The sequence below is a fragment of the Glycine soja genome, chromosome 16, assembly GCF_004193775.1.
Source record: "Glycine soja cultivar W05 chromosome 16, ASM419377v2, whole genome shotgun sequence".
NCBI classification, from domain to species: Eukaryota; Viridiplantae; Streptophyta; class Magnoliopsida; order Fabales; family Fabaceae; genus Glycine; species Glycine soja.
The window spans coordinates 29,499,695-29,520,535 of NC_041017.1; the positions used below are offsets into that span (position 1 = coordinate 29,499,695).

At 35.1% G+C, this 20,841-nt stretch overlaps 3 protein-coding genes across 5 annotated transcripts; all 3 read right to left on the reverse strand.

Moving 5' to 3' along the window:
* Positions 1-1,898: 1,898 nt before the first annotated feature.
* On the reverse strand, positions 1,899-15,329 carry LOC114391153. Of its 3 annotated transcripts, XM_028352156.1 has the most exons (5): positions 6,765-6,962; positions 6,325-6,538; positions 5,419-6,123; positions 4,635-5,063; positions 1,899-2,507 (listed from the first exon to the last, which is right to left on the reverse strand). In XM_028352156.1, the coding sequence occupies exons 3-5, from the start codon at positions 6,119-6,121 to the stop codon at positions 2,329-2,331; spliced, it is 1,311 nt and encodes a 436-aa protein (XP_028207957.1). In that variant the 5' UTR covers positions 6,122-6,123; positions 6,325-6,538; positions 6,765-6,962; the 3' UTR covers positions 1,899-2,328. The 3 variants fall into 3 exon arrangements, with proteins under 3 accessions (XP_028207957.1, XP_028207959.1, XP_028207958.1); XM_028352158.1 differs by lacking the exons at positions 6,325-6,538; positions 6,765-6,962 and adding an exon at positions 15,244-15,329; XM_028352157.1 differs by lacking the exon at positions 6,325-6,538.
* Positions 12,912-14,729, reverse strand: LOC114389941. The gene is made up of 2 exons (XM_028350640.1): positions 14,713-14,729; positions 12,912-13,653 (listed from the first exon to the last, which is right to left on the reverse strand). The coding sequence occupies exons 1-2, from the start codon at positions 14,727-14,729 to the stop codon at positions 12,912-12,914; spliced, it is 759 nt and encodes a 252-aa protein (XP_028206441.1).
* Positions 15,277-20,065, reverse strand: LOC114391151 (TMV resistance protein N-like). The gene is made up of 5 exons (XM_028352155.1): positions 19,534-20,065; positions 17,370-18,483; positions 16,890-17,177; positions 15,967-16,773; positions 15,277-15,883 (listed from the first exon to the last, which is right to left on the reverse strand). The coding sequence occupies exons 1-5, from the start codon at positions 20,004-20,006 to the stop codon at positions 15,389-15,391; spliced, it is 3,177 nt and encodes a 1,058-aa protein (XP_028207956.1). The 5' UTR covers positions 20,007-20,065; the 3' UTR covers positions 15,277-15,388.
* Between the last annotated feature and the right edge of the window lie 776 nt (positions 20,066-20,841).

Here is a 20,841-nt window from a genome sequence, read left to right on the forward strand (position 1 = left end):
ATTAATTGAAAACATGGCAATCAGCGACCATGCCATATTGCGTGATAGGACTCACATTCCTACAAGAGAAGTTTGTTAGAGCTCACATCGTAGGATGCTTTGTTGGCATAGAATAAGTTGTTGGCTAAACAACTTGAATCACTCACTGAGACTTTAAGTAAATTGTGAACACAGTTGCATGCAACCCAACCCACTCATTAAGTAGTCATGCAAGTTGGAGGTTGCAGTATATGCGGAGGAGCTCATGATTCTAGTTCATGTATGACTCAAGATGATGCTTCCAAGGAGGTTAATTATATGGCAAATCAGAATAGGCAAGGATTTCATCTAGGTGTCTATGCAGGATACCAGCAAGGGGGAAATTTTTCTCATAACAAAGGCCAAGGATGGCGGTCACACCCTAGAAATCAGTTTAATAAAGACCAAGGAGGTCCATCTAATCGACCTCCCAATCAAGGGCCTGATCTATATGAGCGAACCACCAAATTAGAGGACACATTGACTCAATTTATGCAAGTTTCTTTGTCCAATCATAAGAGCACAGAGTCGGTGATAAAAAATCTAGAGATTCAAGTGGGACAATTGGCTAAACAATTAGCAGAAAATTCCTCTGGAAATTTAGGAGCAAACACAGAGAAAAACCCAAAGGAAGAGTGTGAGGTTATGATCACTAGAAGTCAACGAAGAGTGCTAGTGGAAAAGGAGAGTAAAAACAATGAAGGAGAGCTAGCAGAAGAGGAAAAATAGGAGGAAGGAGAGCATTTGAAAGAAAGAGAAATAAGTGAAAAGGAGGAGAAAAATAAAAAAAAAAAGAGATAGAATGAGTGGAGAGGAAAGAGACCGGAGAGAGGAGGACTAAAATTGAGTTGGCTAGAGAGAGAAAAAGAGAGACAGTCCCCACCCTAGTTAAAGAGGCTACATATCCTTTGGTGTCATCTAAGAAGGATAAGGAGTGATATTTTGCTTGCTTCTTTGATATTTTTAAGAAGCTGAAGATTATAATTCCCTTTGGAGAGGCCTTGCAACAGATGCCACTTTATACCAAGTTCTTGAAGGATCTCCTAACCAAGAAGGGAAAATATATCAACAATGAAAGTATAATGGTGAAAGGAAATTGCAATGTTGTTATTCAAAGAATTCTACCACCAAAATTCAAGGATCCAGGAGGTGTAACCATTCCATGTTCATTAGGGACTGTGTCGGTGGAAAAAACACTAATTGACTTGAGAGCTAGCATCGTAATCTTTAAAATCAATCTTTGAATAATTGGATTGTATACATTTGTGTGGTAGTTATTATTTTAGGTAAAGTGAATACAACTTTTTGACAGATTTTTATTATTAATTTATTAAAAATTACAAAATTAAGAATAAGATTTATTAAATAAGAGTTAAACCTATAAAATTTTGCATGTTCTTACAAGCTTGACATAAAAAAATTTACAAAATAATAGAGCATGTTTAAAAATGTTTTAGAAAATGTAGTATTTCCTCTCACAAGAAAAAACATAACTACCATTTATTTAAATTCAACTATTTTATAAATTCAACTGTAGGTTAACAATAGGCACACTTACTTTTATCCTACCAAAATGAGAGGAGCGCAGCATTTCTCCCGAGCAAAAAGTATATCCAACACATTATTTTAGATTAACAACACAAAAAAAAATTATCAATTCCCTATCTGTATGGTTATCGAAATAATGAAAGCCAAGGAAATGCAATTTCTTTATAATGAAAGCCAAATAGGTTATATTACAATCGGCAACATTTTATTTCAAGCGCTAACGAAAAATAAACCCTCATCCAACCTTCAGGTGTCAACCAATTGGGCAATACTTCGATACGTGTGTTCACCATGGAACACAACCAACTGAAACAAGGCACAGAAACACCAAGTTGAAAAGAATTCTAATAGGTCATGCACGCATCATGGCTTGACCAGATTTCCTTTATTACGGTTAAGCAACATCAAGTATAAAAAATATCTTTAGTGGTGTTAAAATGCTTGGGAGAAGCAAGCATAAAGAATCTATTACAAATGTGATCAGCGAAATGTATCAGGCGAAGCAATTACTTTGCACCCAGAATCCATAGGAAACTATGGTGTATTATTATTTCATTAACTCAAGACTGAACCCTTCCACTAATGTACTAGCTAGAGTTCCAGTGAATGGCACGTTAGAGAAATTATGCACATACTCAAGATGCCGGAAAATTGTAATGATCAAGTAAGAGATATGTAACATGTTAGCCACATAATGGCACATATAACTTTTATTCTCCTCCTCTACCATAACTCGGCAATGAAATTAGTATTAATGGTATATTAGTTGGCTGCATCATCATGTTCAGGAACCTGATCATGAACAGAAAATGTTGATCCTCTACCCACAGGGAGATAGGACCACGCAATTGCTGCAGTACCAACTGCAATGGCAGTAGTAACAGATCCCCAAATCCATCTCTGCCTCCTACTCCTTCTTTGTCTCTCACGCCGTGCCATCTCTAAACAAGACAACAAATAATATTAAATGAAACAGAAAACAGATGAAGCAAACCAAACAAATTAGGGCATATATTTAGGATGGAAACAAGGTAGCACAGAAAAGCAGGTCTTTCCCCAGTGCATGTCAATAAGACACTATGATTGTGTACTTGGGCAACCTTTAAACAAAAACTCATTGTATTACATAACCATTAAGAAAATTCTACCATCGTGGGAGAATAGACCACTAAATAAAAAATAATTTCAAATCATGATTAATTATTATTTTTTTATCTGTAGGAATCAAAGATAATATCAGGGAGTTTACAACTCATGCACCCTTGCTCAATCATGATCAGTTATAACTTAACATAAGTAGGCATGAATGGTAAAAGCCCAATCTAACAAGTAAATAACCTTCACTCCTAGATATGTGTAAGTTTATGTACCTAATATTGCAAATGATATAGAAATACAGAAACAAAATGCTTAGGGGCAAAAAACAGAAATTAAAGCTTAAAAGAAAATTTAGAAGTATAAAGCACTTATATGAAGAATCCAAGCACAATATTTTTTCAGTGCATACATGCCATAAATCATTTATAGCATTAAGGCAGGTTTGTAAAATAAAAATCCTACAAGGTTTATTTGAGCTTATGAAACTGGCTCATAACCTTCCTATAAGCTTTTTTTTTATTATTATTTGTTTCAATAAGCTAAATCAGAAGCTTATGAAAATAACCTCTTATTAACTTATTTTAGTTGCTTCACAGTAAAGCTTACAAATAACCTTTGATATGATACTATTATAGCCAATTAAGTGCATAATATGTTGCTTCTTTTTAATTATGTTGTTTACCTAAATGCACTCCAAGTAGAAATCCTTAGGGTATGTTTGGATTGGGCGTAGGGTGGAGTGGTAAGGAATGGAGAGGATGAAAGAATTATACCATTGTTTGGTTTAAAAAAATAAGGATGGGAGAGGATGGTAACTGATGGATCCCACTCCACTGTTCAGTACCGTTTTCATCCCCCTCAATTTGGGGTGACAAATTTCCTAATTTATAAAATATCTAATTTGATCTCTTTTTTTATAAATGCCCACGCCACTGAGAACAGTTAAACTTTCTCATTTCTCTTCCTGCTAGTGCCGTGAGATGGTGAGAGTTGTTCTTCCTCTTGTGTGCTGCTGCCTGCTTCTCTAGTCAAAGCTACATGTGATTCCAACGGGCTTCTTCTTGCTTGGTGGATTATTTCCCTTTTTTCCTAATGTTTCTGAATGTCATGCTAATACGTACAGCGTTTCTTCATTACCTTTCTCGCAATCCAATTGCTTACCATATAATGATTTCGCTGCATAAGTTGGTGTGAGATATTTAGGTGGTGGGGCGGGGGGTTAGAACTTAGGACTGAATTAATACTATAGTTCGGAACTTTTCCAGATTAATTTCATTTCTTGCAAGAAATAATAATTGGGTTTTTATGTGAAATACTAATGGGGTGAAATATTTGTGCCATTCTATTATAAATTAGCCAAACAATAAAATGGTATTTTAAATCCATTCCATTCCTTTCCATTCTCTACCCCCAATCCAAACATAGCCTTAAAGATATACCGCTGTCATTCTGCATACAAGCATAAGATATGAGTTCATACTATATCATCATAACTATTTAATTGATCCTCACTTCACAATAATAATAAATGGTTTTTACATTCTGTCCTTTCCTTCCAGTAATTCTCTCTTTTTGGAGGTTTTGTGTGTATATAGCCCATAATGGACATTATTAAACCACCAAACAGCCTAGCATTTTACTTCTTGTTTAACATTATCAAACATATGGCTTACTCTATCAATAAAACTGTAGTACCATATTCCCAGTCAATGACCATAAAGCAGGTACTGTGTCAATACACAGTGTTTATTCAACTATCTCTTAATAAAAATTCTTGAGTCATTTTAAATGGAAAGTGCAAGATGTGTTTTTTAGGGAAAATAAAATGACAAATCAAAACAATTCTAACTCATAGCAAACAGTACATTTATCAAACATTAAAGCCAAAATAGATATATTCAGTTTAAGGTAGAAGAAGGATAAATGTGATATCAATACAATTGCAGACAAAAATATGACACAAATCTTACCTACAGCTTCCTGGTTCCTCTGAGACATCTCCCTATTCATGGTCTCATAACAGTGAAGACGTTCCAATAGTCGAGCAATCTCAAAGTTCTTTGACTGTAATTGAGCTTCCATCTCAATCTCTGCTTCTGCCCTGGCAATTCCTCTCCCAATAGTGTTTGATATGAACCTAGTAATGTAAAGTTGCTGACATACATCTTCCATAGGATCAGAACTCAGCTGCCCACCCTCAGCAGTAAGATCTGAAGGCAAAACAATTCCAATATGAGATAACCGTTGCCCAAGTCTCTCCCAGTGGCTTTGCATGCTGTTAAGGGTTTCTTCAACTTGCTTCCGCTTCTCTATCTCCATCAATAGACTCAACCTTATTTCACGCAACTCAGCTTCAATATCACGATGTGAATTTTGAGTCCCACCGTCAGAAGAGAGCTCTACAGGAAAAAAGAGCCAAGATAATCTATATCATGAAATATTCCACAACATCTACTGATCCTCTCTTCCTCACATCTGATCAGTATCCAAATAAGCACTAAAACTGATAAATCAATTGACAAAACAGGATATGCCTTTTATCACTGCAGCAATGCCCACAGACAATGACATGAAGAAAAGGCAGAGAAAAAAGGAAATCAAAAGTAAAAAAAATAAAATAATAATAATAATAAAAGGTAAAGCAAAATGGTCCTTCACATTACACCCAATTTCAAACTCTATTGGAGAGCACATCTCTACATGCATACGCTCAATTTCAAAGAACTAATTGGCAGTTAAACTAGCTCAATTTACCTTCCCAAGCATCAAAAAATTCCCCACCAGCAGCACTGAATTTCAATGCTTGGTCTGTGCCAGTATTATCCTCACCATCTGTGCAACTTTTTAAACTCATTGAATCATGTGGATCAAAAAAGTCTTCACTCTCACCCTCTCTTTCCAAATTCAATGCCACTACTTTATCCAAGTGTGATCCATTAAGAATGCCACTACTTTCACTTTCCCTATGTGCCTCCCCAAGGTCACCTTTATTGTTGCTACTGCTACTAAGGTCGGTATCATGCACGCCATTCACCTGCTCCTCCTTAACAGGTTCAATGTTGGTGAAAGTGACTTGGAGATCACCATCTAAACTGGTAATCACACCATCATTGCTCTTAACATTAGCATTTTCATTTTCAAGGTTCTCCTGCTTGGCCTGCACATTGGCCTCAGAATAACTCTTCAGCAGGCGTGGGCCACGGCGTTTGTGATTGATGATGTACGGAGAAGGAGGGAACGAAGAGGGTGCATCCGGAAGCGGTGTCACCTCAGGAGTGGCATAGAGTGCTGGCTTTAATTGAGGACGAGGACGGGGCTTCTTCCTTATGGTTGGTTCACTAGTTCGCCTCTCAATCTTCTTTGGGACAGGCATTGGCACCGGAGCAGATTTATAAGCAGGTTTTGAAGCTCCAGGCTCTATCAATCTATCAAATGCTATTGCAGTAAATGTCGGCATAGCTGTATCAAAATCATACATATATGTTAAAATTTGAATAACTAGCCAATCATGAATTAAGACCGCTCCCGGGCTAATTGAACACAAATTTCAATTATGCATCATATCTAATCGATAGAAATTAAAATCCGGTAGAACAACCATACACATAGAAAATCAAATTCAGGTAACAAAAAAGATCAAACAAACGCAAAATCCCTAACCTTATATAATGCCCCCTATTCTCTCCTCCTTTGAGTACATCGAAATCAGAAGAATCTTTGCACAATTCTAACCTAACACCAAATCACAATCTTCTGTTTCATTGCAGAAGAAAATAAGAAACGAAACGAAACCAAAAAGCTTTGCACAACACTAATTATACATGGGGGGAAAAAGGCTCACAAGGAATCCATGAATCCAAAGTATATCCGAAACCTAAAACGAAATTCAATTCCAAACCCGAATCTCTATTTCAGCCGAACTCTCTAAGAAAGCAAAATCGAAATTGGTATGATATTTTATTTTTTCACGAAATCAGCAATCAGAAATGAAAATTTGCGATGAAAATCAGAAAAGGTTGAAATAATAATAATAATAATAAGAAGAAGAAGAAGAAGAAGAAGAAGAAGAAGAAGAAGAAGAAGAAGAAGGAGAAACAAACCTTGCGCGGGGAAGAAGAAGAGAAGGAGAAGAAGAAAGAGGAAGGAAGTGAAAAGGACTAAGAGGTGAGAAAGAAGAAGGAGAAGGAGGCCGCGTCAGGGTGAAATGGGAGGCGTGTGAAGAAGCTGCATAATCTTTGGATGTAGTATTTTTTATTTTAATAATTTTGTCTCTTTGTGATACACTTCTTCCCACACCTGTGGAATCAATTTCCACCTTCAACACGCCCCACCACTTTCTTGCCCTAAACCCTTATTCACTCTTTCATTTTTTATTTTTTTTATGGAACTCTTTCATTTTTTTTTCTTACTATATTTTTTATAGAAATTTTTGTGGCAACCTCCTCGGAGATCTATTTCTATTCTTGAACAGGTATGAATTCATATTATTTATGACTTTAATAGCTACGTGTTAATTAGTTTTTATTAATAGATAATGGATTTGAATAGAGTGTGTTTGTTTTACAAAATAAAAATTCTAATTCTCAAGAATGTAACCTAAGAATATTATATACCCATATTTGCTACATGTCTTAAAAAATTATTTTTGGATATTGTTAACTTTTAGGAATAAAATAATTTTTATTTTTATCATACAAGAGGAGGGATGGAAATGAGATACTCCTATGAAAATAAAGGGGATTATTTGCTAAAATACCATTAATTTCTTTTTTATGTATTTTTTAAAATTATTTTAAATTTTAAAAGGTATTCGTATATGAATATTAAAAATACAGCCAAACGTATTTTTTTAAAACAATCCGGGATTAAGGATAATTATTTGCTAAAATACTTTATTATTATTATGTTACACAATGCATACATACATCATTTATTCATTATTTTGTGGAGATTCTTCTTCTTTTCCTGCCACCAACAGGCATCTCTCCTGATGGGCCTAGTCCATTCTCACTGCGTGCGTCAGGTGGAAATAATATAATATTTTTTGGCAAATTCTGGAGAAGCATATTATTGACTTCTAATGAGTATGAATATATCTAGTTTGAAGGGTTGTTTGGCTCTTTGAGAAGGCAAAATAAAAGAGTTGAAAGAAAGGTGCCTTCTAAACGAGACAAAAATGATAGAGAAGAGTCGTGACGAAAAGGTGGCAGAGTGTCATGGAGCTCTTCTTTCTTTAAGTTGTGTCTTCCTTTGATTTCCATATTCAATTGCATGCCCTCATTTGCAATTTCAATCTCATTGTCAATAGGTCAATAAAGCACCATTTGAACTTAAACCGTGCAAAATTTGGTCAGGCACAAAGTTGGCTTTCCCTTTTGCAATTATTTTCCTCATTTAATACCAATAATAACATTTAAGGTCAAATAACTAATTCAGTTTTTTTTTTATCTTTTTTATTCACTTTGATTTTTTATCTTTTTAAAAATTCTTTTTAATTCTTAATTTGTTTAAATAGTTCCACAGTCTTGCGGGTGACGTGTGCGATGGATTCAGGTGGCGTTGCTCAAAGATCCAAAGGAACATCTCACAACATCTTACTATGTTGTGACCAAAGTGACATTGCAATTAATGCTGGAAATTACAGGACTAGATATGGGTGTCTGTTTTTGTGTACTTAGAATTGGTGGGGTAAATTAAGGTGGTAACAGTATCTTTTCTTTAGTGTGTAAAAGGTTGAGGTACCTTGTATCTCATTTTTAATATTTTTTTTTCGATAATTTTTTTTATCAACTACCAACTCAGTACAGAAAAAATTGTCCGATTAACATCTCCAATTCACCATTGAGAACAGAACTTCTTCACATTACAAGAACCTAGCTAAAGAAAACAGGTTGATGAACTTTTGATGTTTTATTGTTTGCAATTAAATGATTAATTCAAATGAATGATTAATACCAAAAGTAACCGTATACTCTACATCTTCTCAAAGTAATTTGACATGAGAATCAAATACTGTATAAATGGTTACACAAAATCCTAACATTCTGCATTAAAATTAATTAGCAAACCAGGTATCATTTGTAATACTTGACGGGTTCATTGGAATTCAAATTCCGCATGCCTCCTTGCTTGAGATACTCAAGATACCTTGCAAATTCAGGCCTTGCTGTTGGTTTTTTTGTTTTTCCTACTAAAAGCCAAGAAGCTTAGAAGTGTGGGTGATTCTTGTCATTATTATTATTACCCTTCTTTGTGGGGTTTCTCTGTAGATTGATGTCCCCATAGGTGGAACCCAGAGCCATTTTTCTTGAAGAATTGGATCCCCACAAAGGTAAACTTGTGCTCCTCTTGAATCCCTCTTGCAAAAGTGCAGTGGTGGCAGATTCTTTACCTAAGCTTTCATACCCTCTCTGAGTAGTCATGGATCTAAACATGCTTGAGCTTGAATCTTGTTATGTAAAAGACAAGGTTTTGATTGATTTACTCGGAGTGTAAGTAAAGTGGTGAGAGCAAAAGGGTTGGTGGGGATTGTAGATGAGAGATAACTTGAAGTAGCACAACATAGTGCGGGGAGAAGAAAATTGATAAATGGTATAACTTTTATTATAAATGTGAACACTCAACTACAATACAAGAGAGTCAAAGGATAATTATATAGCATAGTGTACAATGATTCTGCATAAAGTAATTAAATGTGAATTGATTGCAGATTAGGAAATTCAAAATATATAATAAATTTCCTAAATACGATTAGCTGCAATCTAGTTTATTTGCCATATTGATTTGTGTCACTTAAAGTAGCTTAGCCTTCCAACAACTTTCCATTATCAGTAGCACAATCATAGGGATATGTTTCTAACGGCTCTTTGTTTCCTTTTTCTGCATGATTGTCATCCAACAACTGCTTATTGTTAATATCACGATCATAGGGATTTGTTTCCAACGACTCTTTGTTTTCTTTTTCTGCATGATTGTCATCCAACGACTGATTATTGTTAATGTCCTCCCTCAAACGAGGCTGAGATTGAAGGCAGAGTTTGGTCCGATAATGCATGAGATTAGCTTTGGACACAGGCTTAGCGAACAAATCAGCAATTTGATCATTGGTAGGAATTTGGTGAGTGACAAGATGACCAAGAACAACTCGTTCACAGACATAGTGATAATCCAATTCAATGTGCTTGCTGTGGGCATGAAATACTGGATTGATGGTCATGTGAAGAGCACTGAGATTATCACAGTATAACAGAGGAAGGGATCAAGTGAAATGCGAAGATCTTGCAAGAGAAAGGTAAGCCATGTGAGTTCAGCGGCAATGTTTGCCATGGCCCTATATTCAACTTCTGTGCTGGAGCGAGAAATTGTTGGTTGTTTCTTAGCACACCATAAGATAAGATTTCCTCTAAGATAAATACAATAATCGATGGTGGAGCATTGAGTGGTGGGACAACCTGGCCAATCTGCATAAAAAAAAGCAAAAAGATCAAGTGTGGTATTTGAAGTAAAGTGGAGACCTACATCAATAGTTCCCTTGACATATCGTAATATATGATGGGTAATTTGTAAATGCATAATGGTAGGAGAATGCATAAATTCGGACACAAAATTAACACTGTATGAAATATCAGGGCGAGTAAGGGTGAGGTATTGTAAAGATCCAACAAGCCCACGAAAGTAACTTGGATCGTCAAAGGGAGTGTTATTGGACGTCATCTTCATCTTAGCTTCAAGTGGTGTGCTATTTGGTTTACAATCAACCATGTTAGCTTGTTCAAGGATGGTAAGGGCATAGTGTGACTAGGATGGATGAAGGCCATCAGTTGTCTAGAGTATTTCAATGCCAAGGAAGTGATGGAGAGGGCCCAAGTCCTTATTAGAAAATTTGGATTGTAGAAATTTAATGAAGTCAAAAACTAGAATGGTAGTGGATCCCGTGAGGAGTATATCATCTACATAAAGAAGAAGAATTAGTGATCCAATATTTAAGTGCCAAATAAATAAGGATGGATCAGCCTTACTACAAAAGAAACCATATTTAAGAAGAAAAGAACTAAAACGATCAAACTAGGCGCGAGGTGCTTGTTTAAGGCCATAAAGAGCCTTTTGAAGCTTGCAAACATGGTTGGTAAATTGAGGGTCAGCCATGCTAGGAGGTTGCTCTATGTATATGTTCTTATAAAGCAAACCATGTAGAAACACAGTTTTTACGTCAAGTTGTCGAATGGGCCAATTCTTAACAAGGACTATAGTGATGATTAACTAGATGGTGCTTGGCTTGATTACAGGAGAGAATGTTTTAGTATAATCTACTCCATTAACCTGATGATATCCCTTTGCAACAAGACGAGCTTTGAGCTAATCTAGAGACCCATTAGGTTTGAGTTTTGATTTAAAAACCCATTTAGAGTAATAACATGCAAGTCACGAGTGCAAGGAACAAGTTCCCAAGTTTTATTTTTATGTAAAGCCTTAAGTTCTTCGCACATGGCAACCTTCCATTCAGGATGAGTTAATGCAGAGCGAATATTATATGGGTTGTGTGGAATGTCTGAAGATGACATAGTGATTAAGACATACTTAGGATTAGGCTTTGTAACTCTGTATTGTGAGCTAGTAACCATGGGATGAGTAGGTACAACATGTGGAAGTTGAGTATGGGAAGAAGAGGCAGATTCAAGTGGTTGTATTGAGGTAGGAGGCCCAAGCTCAAGGTCTGGCTTAATTGGTGAGTGTTGTGACTCAAGGTTCTCATGTTCAGGCAATGAGGGTTGTTTTGGTTGACCAACAGATGCAATAGGAAGTTGTAAGGTAAGAGATTGCATTAAAGGATTTGAGCATGGTGGAGCGGAAGCAGAAGTTATTATTATTGCTATTAGGTCTGCACAAGAATAGGAGTTAGTATGAGGTAGCAAAAAATTAATATGCTAACTACATGTTGTGTAGGAGAGGAAATCGTATGATGACGATTAGTCTTATATGGAAAGAATGACTCATAAAAAACAACATATTGTGAGATAAAAAATTTCTTACTAGAAGGATGAAAGCATTTATATCCTTTATGTATATCACTATATCCAACAAACACACAAGGAATGGTTTTAGGGTCGAATTTGTTACATCGTGTATCCCAAGTGTAAGGAAAACATTTAGAACCAAAGATCCGTAGCGATAAATAGTTAGGGTGTGTGCCATGTAAGACAAAGTATGGAGTTTCAAAATTAAGAGAAGATGATGGAAGTCTATTAATAAGATAGACAACTATAGTGAAAGCTTCAACCTATAGACATAAAGGTGCACCACTATGAAATAACATAGTCATACCTAATTCGTGTATTACTCTATGTCTTCTCTCAACCATACCTGTTTGTTTTGGTGTATATGGGCAAGAAACTTGATGTATAACACATGTTAAATGAAAATGAGTTGAAAGTTTGGAGTTGATGAATTCACCTCCTCCATCAAAATGAAAAACTTTGATTTCTTTGTTAAATTGCTTTTTAACATATTGTTCAAAAGATAGATAAGCATTAACAAAGTCAGATTTATGTTGTTGGGGAATGATCCATGTGTATTTAGAAAAATATCAACCAAACATGCATAAATATTTGAATTTACTGATAGATAAGACAGGAGCAGGTCCCCATAAATCACAATGTATTTTTTTAAGGATAGAAGAACTAGAGTGTTGAGAAGAAGAGAAAGGCAATTTAGTAAGTTTTCCCAATTGACAACTGTCACAAAGATGTTCAGATTTCAAGGTGCCAACTACATCAATTAATCTTTTGTTCTTTAGTAATTGTAAAGCCTTTATTTGAGGATTTCCTAGATGTTGATGCCAAATGTCTACTGATCCTGATTTGAAACGATTAGAAAAATATGATTCTGGCATAGAGGAGAAAACATATAAGTCACCCTTGCGCCTCCCAATGATAATCGGTTTCCCTGTTTCTTGTTCCTTAACACAAAAATCAACATTAGAAAACTCACAATTAATAGGAAATTGTTTTGTTAGTTTGCTTATAGAAAGTATTATTATTTTTTGTTAAATCGGGGACAAGTAAGACGTCATGAAAAGGTAGAGTAATATTGTTTTGCTTAACGAATGTGTCTCCAATACCATGAATTGGGAGAGAAGAACCATTACCAATAAGCATAGAGTCTGTACCTAAATATTGTTGGATATTACTCAACATACTAGCTCTACCTGTCATGTGATTAGAGGCCCCGATGTCAGAGGTCCATTATGTTTAAGCAATTGTGTTGTCTAAGGTAAGGGTTGCAAGTGCTTGAGGTATATCATCAGATTGAGTTGGTTTCTTGGACACCCACCAACATATCTTTGCTACATGGCCCATTTTATCACAGTATTGACATTTTTCATTCTGATACTGTTCTCGTTCTGTAAGAGTCATACACCGTTGTCCCGGTGGTGGAGGACATCTCTGTTGTGTGCTCATAAGGATTTGGCTTTTATTTTGGTTATTGGGTGGTTGAGCCTGAAATCCTCTCCCAGTTGATGTGAAGGTTTGAGAATTCCTTTGATGTTGAGAGGAAAATTGACGAGATCGTTGTTGTTCACCATAGAAAGCCACTTGAGGAGTGGAAGAGTTGTGCGTATTGGAATGATGGGAGAACCAATTGTGACGTTGATCATGACTTTGGAGTTGTGAGATTAACTCAGAGTATGATGGCCTTGGAGGTTTTATCATGGTTGTTGTGAATGGTTCATACTCGTTTCCAAGGCTTGTGAGGAGATAGAAAACTTTCTCTTTGTCTGGGACATGTTTCCCAATTGCAACAAGGTTTTTGCATAAACCTTTGAAAGTGCGGATGTGTTCACCAATACTTTGATCATCTTCCTTGCGGAGATATGTGATCTGTTGAAGGAGTGTGAATTCACGTTCTTGCGAGTCTTCCGCATATGAATCTTTAAGTGCAGTCCAAACAGCATAGGCAATGTTCCAATTATCGACCCTCGAAGAAGACGATCTGTCTTGCACCAAGCAATGAATTCGTCAATTAATTTTGGAACAAAATTTTCTATGTTTGTTGTGTCATTGGAATTTGGTGTGGTGTATTGAGGAGGGGCTGGATCATTATTTGTAAGGTGACCAACCAAGTCTTGACTTTCTGCTAATGCTAAGGCTTGTTCACACCATAGTGGGTAGTTTGTAAGGGTGAGTATGAAAGTGATGAAATTGCCAATATTTAGAGAGAAGGAAGTCATGGTGTAGCAAGGTGTTCACAAGAGCTCTAGATACCAAGAAAAAAAAATTGATAAATGATATAACTTTTATTATAAACGTGAACACTCAACTACAATACAAGAGAATCAAGGAATAATTATATAACATAGTGTACAATGATTCTGCATAAAGTAATTAAATGTGAATTGATTGCAAATTAGAAAATTTTAAATATAAAATAAGTTTCCTAAATATGGTTAGCTACAATCTGATTTATTTGTCAGATTGATCTGTGCCACTTAAAGTAGATTAATCTTCCAACAACTTTCCATTATCAATAGCACAATAATAGGAATTTGTTCCCAACGACTCTTTGTTTCTTTTTTCTGCATGATTGTCATCCAACAGCTAATTATTGTTAATATCACAATGATAAGCAGTGGCGGACCTACATTGGTATGAGGGTGTGCACTTGCACCCTCTCATTTTTTAAAATTCATTAAATTTGTAAATAAAATCTTATATTTTTATATTTTATTTTATTTATATTTATATAATTGAACCTACTAATTTTATTCTTTATAATTTGCACCCACTGATTTAGGGTCTTAGATTCGTCACTGATCATAAGAATCTATTTCCAATGAGTCTTTGTTTTCTTTTTTTGTATGATTATTATCCAACAGCTGAGTATTACTAATAAGGGGGCTTTATATATATGCATCTTTGTTTAGGTCAAATTGAAGTCATAGGAATACAATTTCTTGAAGAATTGGATCCCCAAGAAGGTAAACTTGTGCTCCTCTTGAACCTCTCTTGCAAAAGTGCAGTGGTGACAGATTCTTAACCTAAGCTTTCATACCGTCTCCCAGTAGTCATGGATCTAAACATGCTTGAGCTTGAATCTTAGACAAGGTTTTGATTGATTTACTCAGTGTAAGTAAAGAGGTGAGAGCAAAAGGGTTGGTGGGGATTGTAGGTGAGAGATAACTTGAAGTAGCACAACATAGTGCGGGGGCTTTATATATATATGCATCTTTGTTTAGGTCAAGTTTGGTTAGCTAGTAGTTTGGTCCTTCATGTTTTTTTATCCAATAATATGTTTTGAATATTTACTATATACACGTGGTGTGATTTGAAAACTTCAGTTGTGCAACTGCAACTTATGTTGAGTATATCTGTCGTCCCCACAATTATAAAATTTATATACAATTATTTGGTTTTGGATTCATTTGAATAAAATTCCTTTCTTTTAGTTCTTTTAAAAAAGTACTGATTCTGAGGAATGTATTAAGATATTGTAATGCTCGATCTATTTTCATTGAATTCAAAGCAAAATAGAATATCTAAAACCAAACTTGACTAGACAACAAGAATCAGTAGGGCTACTTACAGTGTTGTCTTTTATCAGCGTTGATACCATACCACTCCTGAACTTGATTCCTCTTTCAATTATTGATTGCCTGAGCAGCAAGAAATTACAAGTGATAGTGCCCAGTTCCACACGTGTGACAAAAAACCCACATGTTGTTGCTGCTCTACAAATTGTGTCTCAACAACTTCACTCTTGCTAACCTTTGCTTTTTCCCGAACCGCAACCTCTGAACTACAAATTTTTCTTTTCTAAAAGGATCAGTGAATCGAATATCCTCCATGCTACTTAGCTCTTTCAATACATGGATTCCGCATTCGTCCCATGAACCATAACATACAATCTCTGCACGGTTCCATTCGTTCTCTAACAGTGATACATCTAAATCATCTTCTATTAGAAGATGAAAAAGAACTGTACAAGGTTTTTCAAGGACAGGGGTACGACCGTAATGTTTATGTTCCCTTCCATTAATGAACACGCTGAGATCTGGATAATCGAAAACTCCCTGAAAATCTGACTTAGCAATGCAAGCAACTATGGCTGGGAAATCGTTACGGAACCAGAAACGAATTGGCCGTCCCGGATTCTTGTGCTCAAACCACTGTGGAATCTGTACTCTTGGCAAACTAAAGTCGGTGTCTCCAGCCTCATGCAGTTCCTGTTGGTCATAAATAATTGATCAAGTTTAGCAACATTAAAATACTCTGTCAATGACCAAATTGAAAACATAAAAAACACTACCTGATTCAGCAACATGCTTATGCTTGAGGAAGTCAAGGCTGGGGAATCCATTGCAGAGAAAGTTTTCAAGTTTGGAGGAATCCCTCTAATTTCTTGAAGACGATCGCAACGATCCAAAGTAAGGGTAGATAGAAAGCGGCATTCTTTGATGCATTCGGGAATAACTGTGAATTCACTCCCTGATAGCTCTAAATCAATCACATTTACAAAACATGAGAGAAATAGCGGAAGAAGCTCATCTGACAGTTTCAAAGTAAGAGATTGAACGCTTGAACACACGACTGAGGTCAATTTCAAAACATCCTCAGGCAATAGCCTCCATTGCAAATTGTGAGCTGAAATACCATCCAGTTCTGGCATCATGCAGATGTTCGAAATGAGGGTGGCAGCATCAAAGTCCATTAACTGCTCAGTTTGGTGATGGTGTCCAAGACTTAAGGATCGAAGCCGAGTAAGATTTCGAAATGAAGGTGGGAGTTTTGTTATGGGACATTCATACAAGCAAAGTTGTGTTATATTTTCCATTTTTCCTAATATTTCAGGAAAACTCTCGAGACTGACACAATACCAAAGTTCAAACCTTTCAAGAGAGGTCAACTTCAACGGTGGAAAACTCTTAAGCTCTGGGCAACATTCAGCATCCAAGATTTTAAGCTTTTCCAATAAACCAACTGAATGGTGAATTGTAAATAAATTCCGACACTTTCTAAATGACAAATTTTCCAAATTTGAGAGACAAGATACATCTGGTATCTCTGTTAAACTATCACACTCGTCCAAAATTAAACTTGTCAAATTCACGAGCCTCTGCAACGTAAAAAGGAAATAAAAAAAGAAGTAAATCAATAAACAAGAAGTGATTATTACTACAAAACGTAAAAAAAAAAAACACAATATCAATGAAATGAACTTAATACACTTGCCTTTTCAAATAATGGGGCCAACCCGACTGATGTAAAGCTACTATCGGGTAACTTGCATATAGCAAGTTGCTTTGGGTTAAAATTATGTGGCCAATCCTGTGAAGGACATCTCCACCATTCCAATACTCTTAAAGTATTAGGAAGATGCTTGGGACCTTCGGAAAAGCAATCACTCTTGATGATAAGTGTTTTGAGATTTTTCATCTTCTTGAAGGCATCTCCATCCCATTCTACTTCTTCTCCAAATGAGGAAAAATTCATACATATGATTTCAATCTTACTAGTCCCCTTTTAACACAAAAATCACGAATCAACCACATAAATATACACATGAATATACATTGAGATTTTAAAATGCCTATTTGGAGAAATGTACATATTATAAAGCAAAAAATACTTGTGACAAGAGCATGTAATAATTAAAAGAGATAATTCACGTTTAAAGATGAAAAACCAAACCATTCAATGTATCAATCTTACCTTATTTTCTTGTAAAACCTGATTTATATCCTCATGGGACCATAACCTGCTACGTTTCCCAGGATTTGTTGGTGATTCTCTTCGGACAATTTCTTTACCCATGTCTTCTATCAAGTCATGCAATCTCATGACCTTATAATCCCATGACCCATGAATGTTTATCAGAGATTTTTTAACCAACACCCCAATATGATATTTCATGCAATGACCATAATGAGCATAAAGTATATCTTGGAGCTCTTCCAATTTATAAGCTTTGAAGCAACAAGCAATGTCAAGAAAAATATTTTTCTCATCTTCATTCAAAGCATCATAGCTTACTTTAAGTATGTCATAGATCTTTTTATCAGGAATTCTTTCATATCCATCTAGAGCAGATTCCCATTCTTCTATACTTTTTTCAAGTAAGTTGGAACCTATTACTTCTAGAGCTAATGGGAGGCCTGAAGCATAAGTTATCGCTCGATTCAAAATATCATGGTAACTTGGATCAACTTCTTTTTCCAACTCAAAAGCCTTGTGAGTAAGTAATTGAAGAGCATGTTTCTCATTCAACTCTCTCACCTTATATGTTATTTTAACATTGTGAAGCGCTAACAAATGTTCGTCTCGAGTGGTGATGATGACTCTACTACCACGACCAAACCAATCAGGGCTGCCAATAATCGCTTGTAACTGTTTATGTTCATCAACATCATCTAGAATCAGAAGAACCTTCTTTTGCTTGAGCTTACACTTTATTATGGTAATTCCTTCTCTCCAATTTGTTAACTTAATTTCTCCAGCTGTTTTAGAAAGAAAGGCACTTTGGAGATCTTCTAACCCCTTCTTATTGGTAGTTTCTCTCACATTTTCTAGAAAGCAAGAAGCTTCAAAATGATCAGCAATGGAATTATAGACTGCGACAGCAAGTGTTGTTTTACCCACTCCGGCGAGTCCATGGATCCCCACCATGTGGACGACATCATCACGTCCAACATCCAGAAGCGACTTTACTTGTCGCACCGGTGACTCTAGCCCAACCAGGACATTCGGAACATCTAAATGATCACGATTAAACTTGCTAGACACCGATTCAACTATCTCCTTAATGAACTTGTATTCATATTTATTACTATTCAACAAAGAAATTGTGTGATGTCAGACTAAACACCTCATGTCCATCTGTTGATATGTATGATGTTTTTTCAAGTTAACAAGTATTTTGATCCTAAGTTACAGAATTCGCTCACTTTACCATAAAACCACGAAGTGGTTCGTGTAAACCAATTCACACGACTCATTTTCAAACTGAATTGTTAAAATTTGTAAGCAAATTAGTGAAGAAGAACCAGAAATGATGGGAAAAATTGCATATTGTAACTCAAACAAAATAAACTACATTAGAGGTGAGAAGAAAGAATAACATATACAAAAAAATAAGGGGCAAAGCTAAGGTCTGCAACGTGAAGACATAAGATGGGAAAACAAATTAAAGATGAGAAAGAAAAAAAAAGTAGAAGCAAAACTCAAACTATTATTGTTGGTTTCGCAGAAACTCTAATGTTGGTTTCAAAATATTATTATTTTTTAGTATTAAAGACTAAAAAGAGAAAATATTATTATGGAAATTTTTTATAAAAAAAGTTATAGAATATGTAAATTTCTACTAAAGACACTCTTTAGTAAGATCCAATAAACAATAATATTTTTAAAAAAAATTTATTATCTTTCCTTAATCTTATATCTAGGTACAAAAGATAATAATATTTTTTTAACTAAACTTAAAATGATAATAAATCTATCGATTAAAGTGTAACTGATAAATTATATTAATAAAAATATATATCATAAAATTCAAATAAACTATCACAAATAAATAACATTAAATCCAATTGTCAGTAATATTAACACTTCAAATATTTTATAAGAATTAAAATTTTGTTGGCAGCTTATAATTAGAATATATCATAAATTTAAATAGTGTACCGGCTGTATATATACATCCCCAAGGCCCAGTTCTTGGGGAGGCCGCCTACTGCGTACCTAAACCCTTGTTTCGTACCGGAGCATATTACTATTTATGTGATTATAATTTGATCTCTTTAAAATTTAACAATAAAATGTGATTAGACAAGTCAAACTTAAAGAATTAAAAATAAAGTAAGCGAGGAAGGGTACGTACCCATCATGTTGGAGATGATGGCCAGAAATGTTAGACACTTGGCGCAGAGCCATCTTCCACGTCTCAAGTTTCTCCATGTTATTAGAGTTCAACTTCTTTTCATGATTAGCCAGTGCTTCTCCAAAACTACCTCTGTGGTGTCGGACATATGAAGGATTCACTTTATAAAAAACTGGCAAAACCAACGGATCATTCTTCCCCTCAGTAAAGTTAAGGATGTGAGTGAGTTCGTTTAAGCAAAAGGAGGAATATGCGTAGTTTTCAGAGAGCACGATGATGAAAATCTTGGACTTCTCAATTGCCTCCTCAAGTGCTGTGGTGATTTCATCCCCTTTCTGGAGCTCCTCGTCATCAATGAAGGTGTGAATTCCCCTTTCCCGGAGGACATTGTAGAGATTGCCAGTGAAACCATAACGAGTATCTTCCCCTCGGAAGCTGAGGAACACATCGTAGGAGAATGATCGCAGAGCCATCAGAACTTAGAATAAAGGTTTGTATGATTGTAGATGGAGGAGTGTTGGGGCTCCATTCTAACTTATATAGGCTTAAGCTTATAGCGTTTCTGTGAAGCTTCATATCTTCTTTTTTTTTAAACTATGACCATACCATGTCTGCGAAACTAAAAGAGAGTTTTCTATGAAGTTTCATGTGTCTTTTTCTTTCATTATTGCCCTACGCGCATACTTAATTGGTATGACAGTCGTCGATGGTTGGATGGTTGGAGTGGTCATACTAAACTTAAAAAAGACTTTTCTATAAAGGTTCACATATTTCAGAAAATGAAAAGTAAACACAGGCATGTCAGCCTTTCTTACTAATTTTTTTCGTTTTTTCTCAATAAACACGTCAAGATCTGGTTAATATATGATAAGATTTTAATATTAATCAAATCTCTCAAATTCAATTTCAAATTTAAAATATCGTATATTTATATTTTTATAAGAAGAAAAAATAATTTAAAATTTAAAATTTAAAATATTTTAATATTTATAGGAATAGTAAAATATATTTTAAACTTTTTTTTTATTTCATGGATGCAGTGTTGGGTTTGTTCCCATGATGGAAGGGGCCCAAAAAAATTTAGACAGTTATGGTGTGGAAGAAAGAAACATTCAATTCCTTTTAAGGATAGCTTTATTTTGTTAGTTTTTCTAAAAAAAATTAATTTCTAAATTTTAACTTTTCCAACATTCAAGTTAACAAAATTTCAATTTTTTTAAATTAAATATTTATTTGCATGTAATATTCTAATTTCGCATGTATTTATGAGCACAAACAATATTTTATATGTAATAAAATGTTATTTTT

Coding starts and splice junctions, on each gene's coding strand:
- LOC114391153 (XM_028352158.1), bottom strand. CDS start 6,121: ATGCCGACATTTACTGCAATAGCATTTGATAGATTGATAGAGCCTGGA. Junction 5,064..5,418: donor ATTTTTTGATGCTTGGGAAG/GTAAATTGAGCT, acceptor TTTTTCCTGTAG/AGCTCTCTTCTGACGGTGGG. Junction 2,508..4,634: donor GAGGAACCAGGAAGCTGTAG/GTAAGATTTGTG, acceptor TGTCTTGTTTAG/AGATGGCACGGCGTGAGAGA.
- LOC114391151 (XM_028352155.1), bottom strand. CDS start 20,006: ATGGCTCTGCGATCATTCTCCTACGATGTGTTCCTCAGCTTCCGAGGG. Junction 17,178..17,369: donor AGGTTTTACAAGAAAATAAG/GTAAGATTGATA, acceptor TTGTGTTAAAAG/GGGACTAGTAAGATTGAAAT. Junction 15,884..15,966: donor TAAGCATGTTGCTGAATCAG/GTAGTGTTTTTT, acceptor TATGACCAACAG/GAACTGCATGAGGCTGGAGA.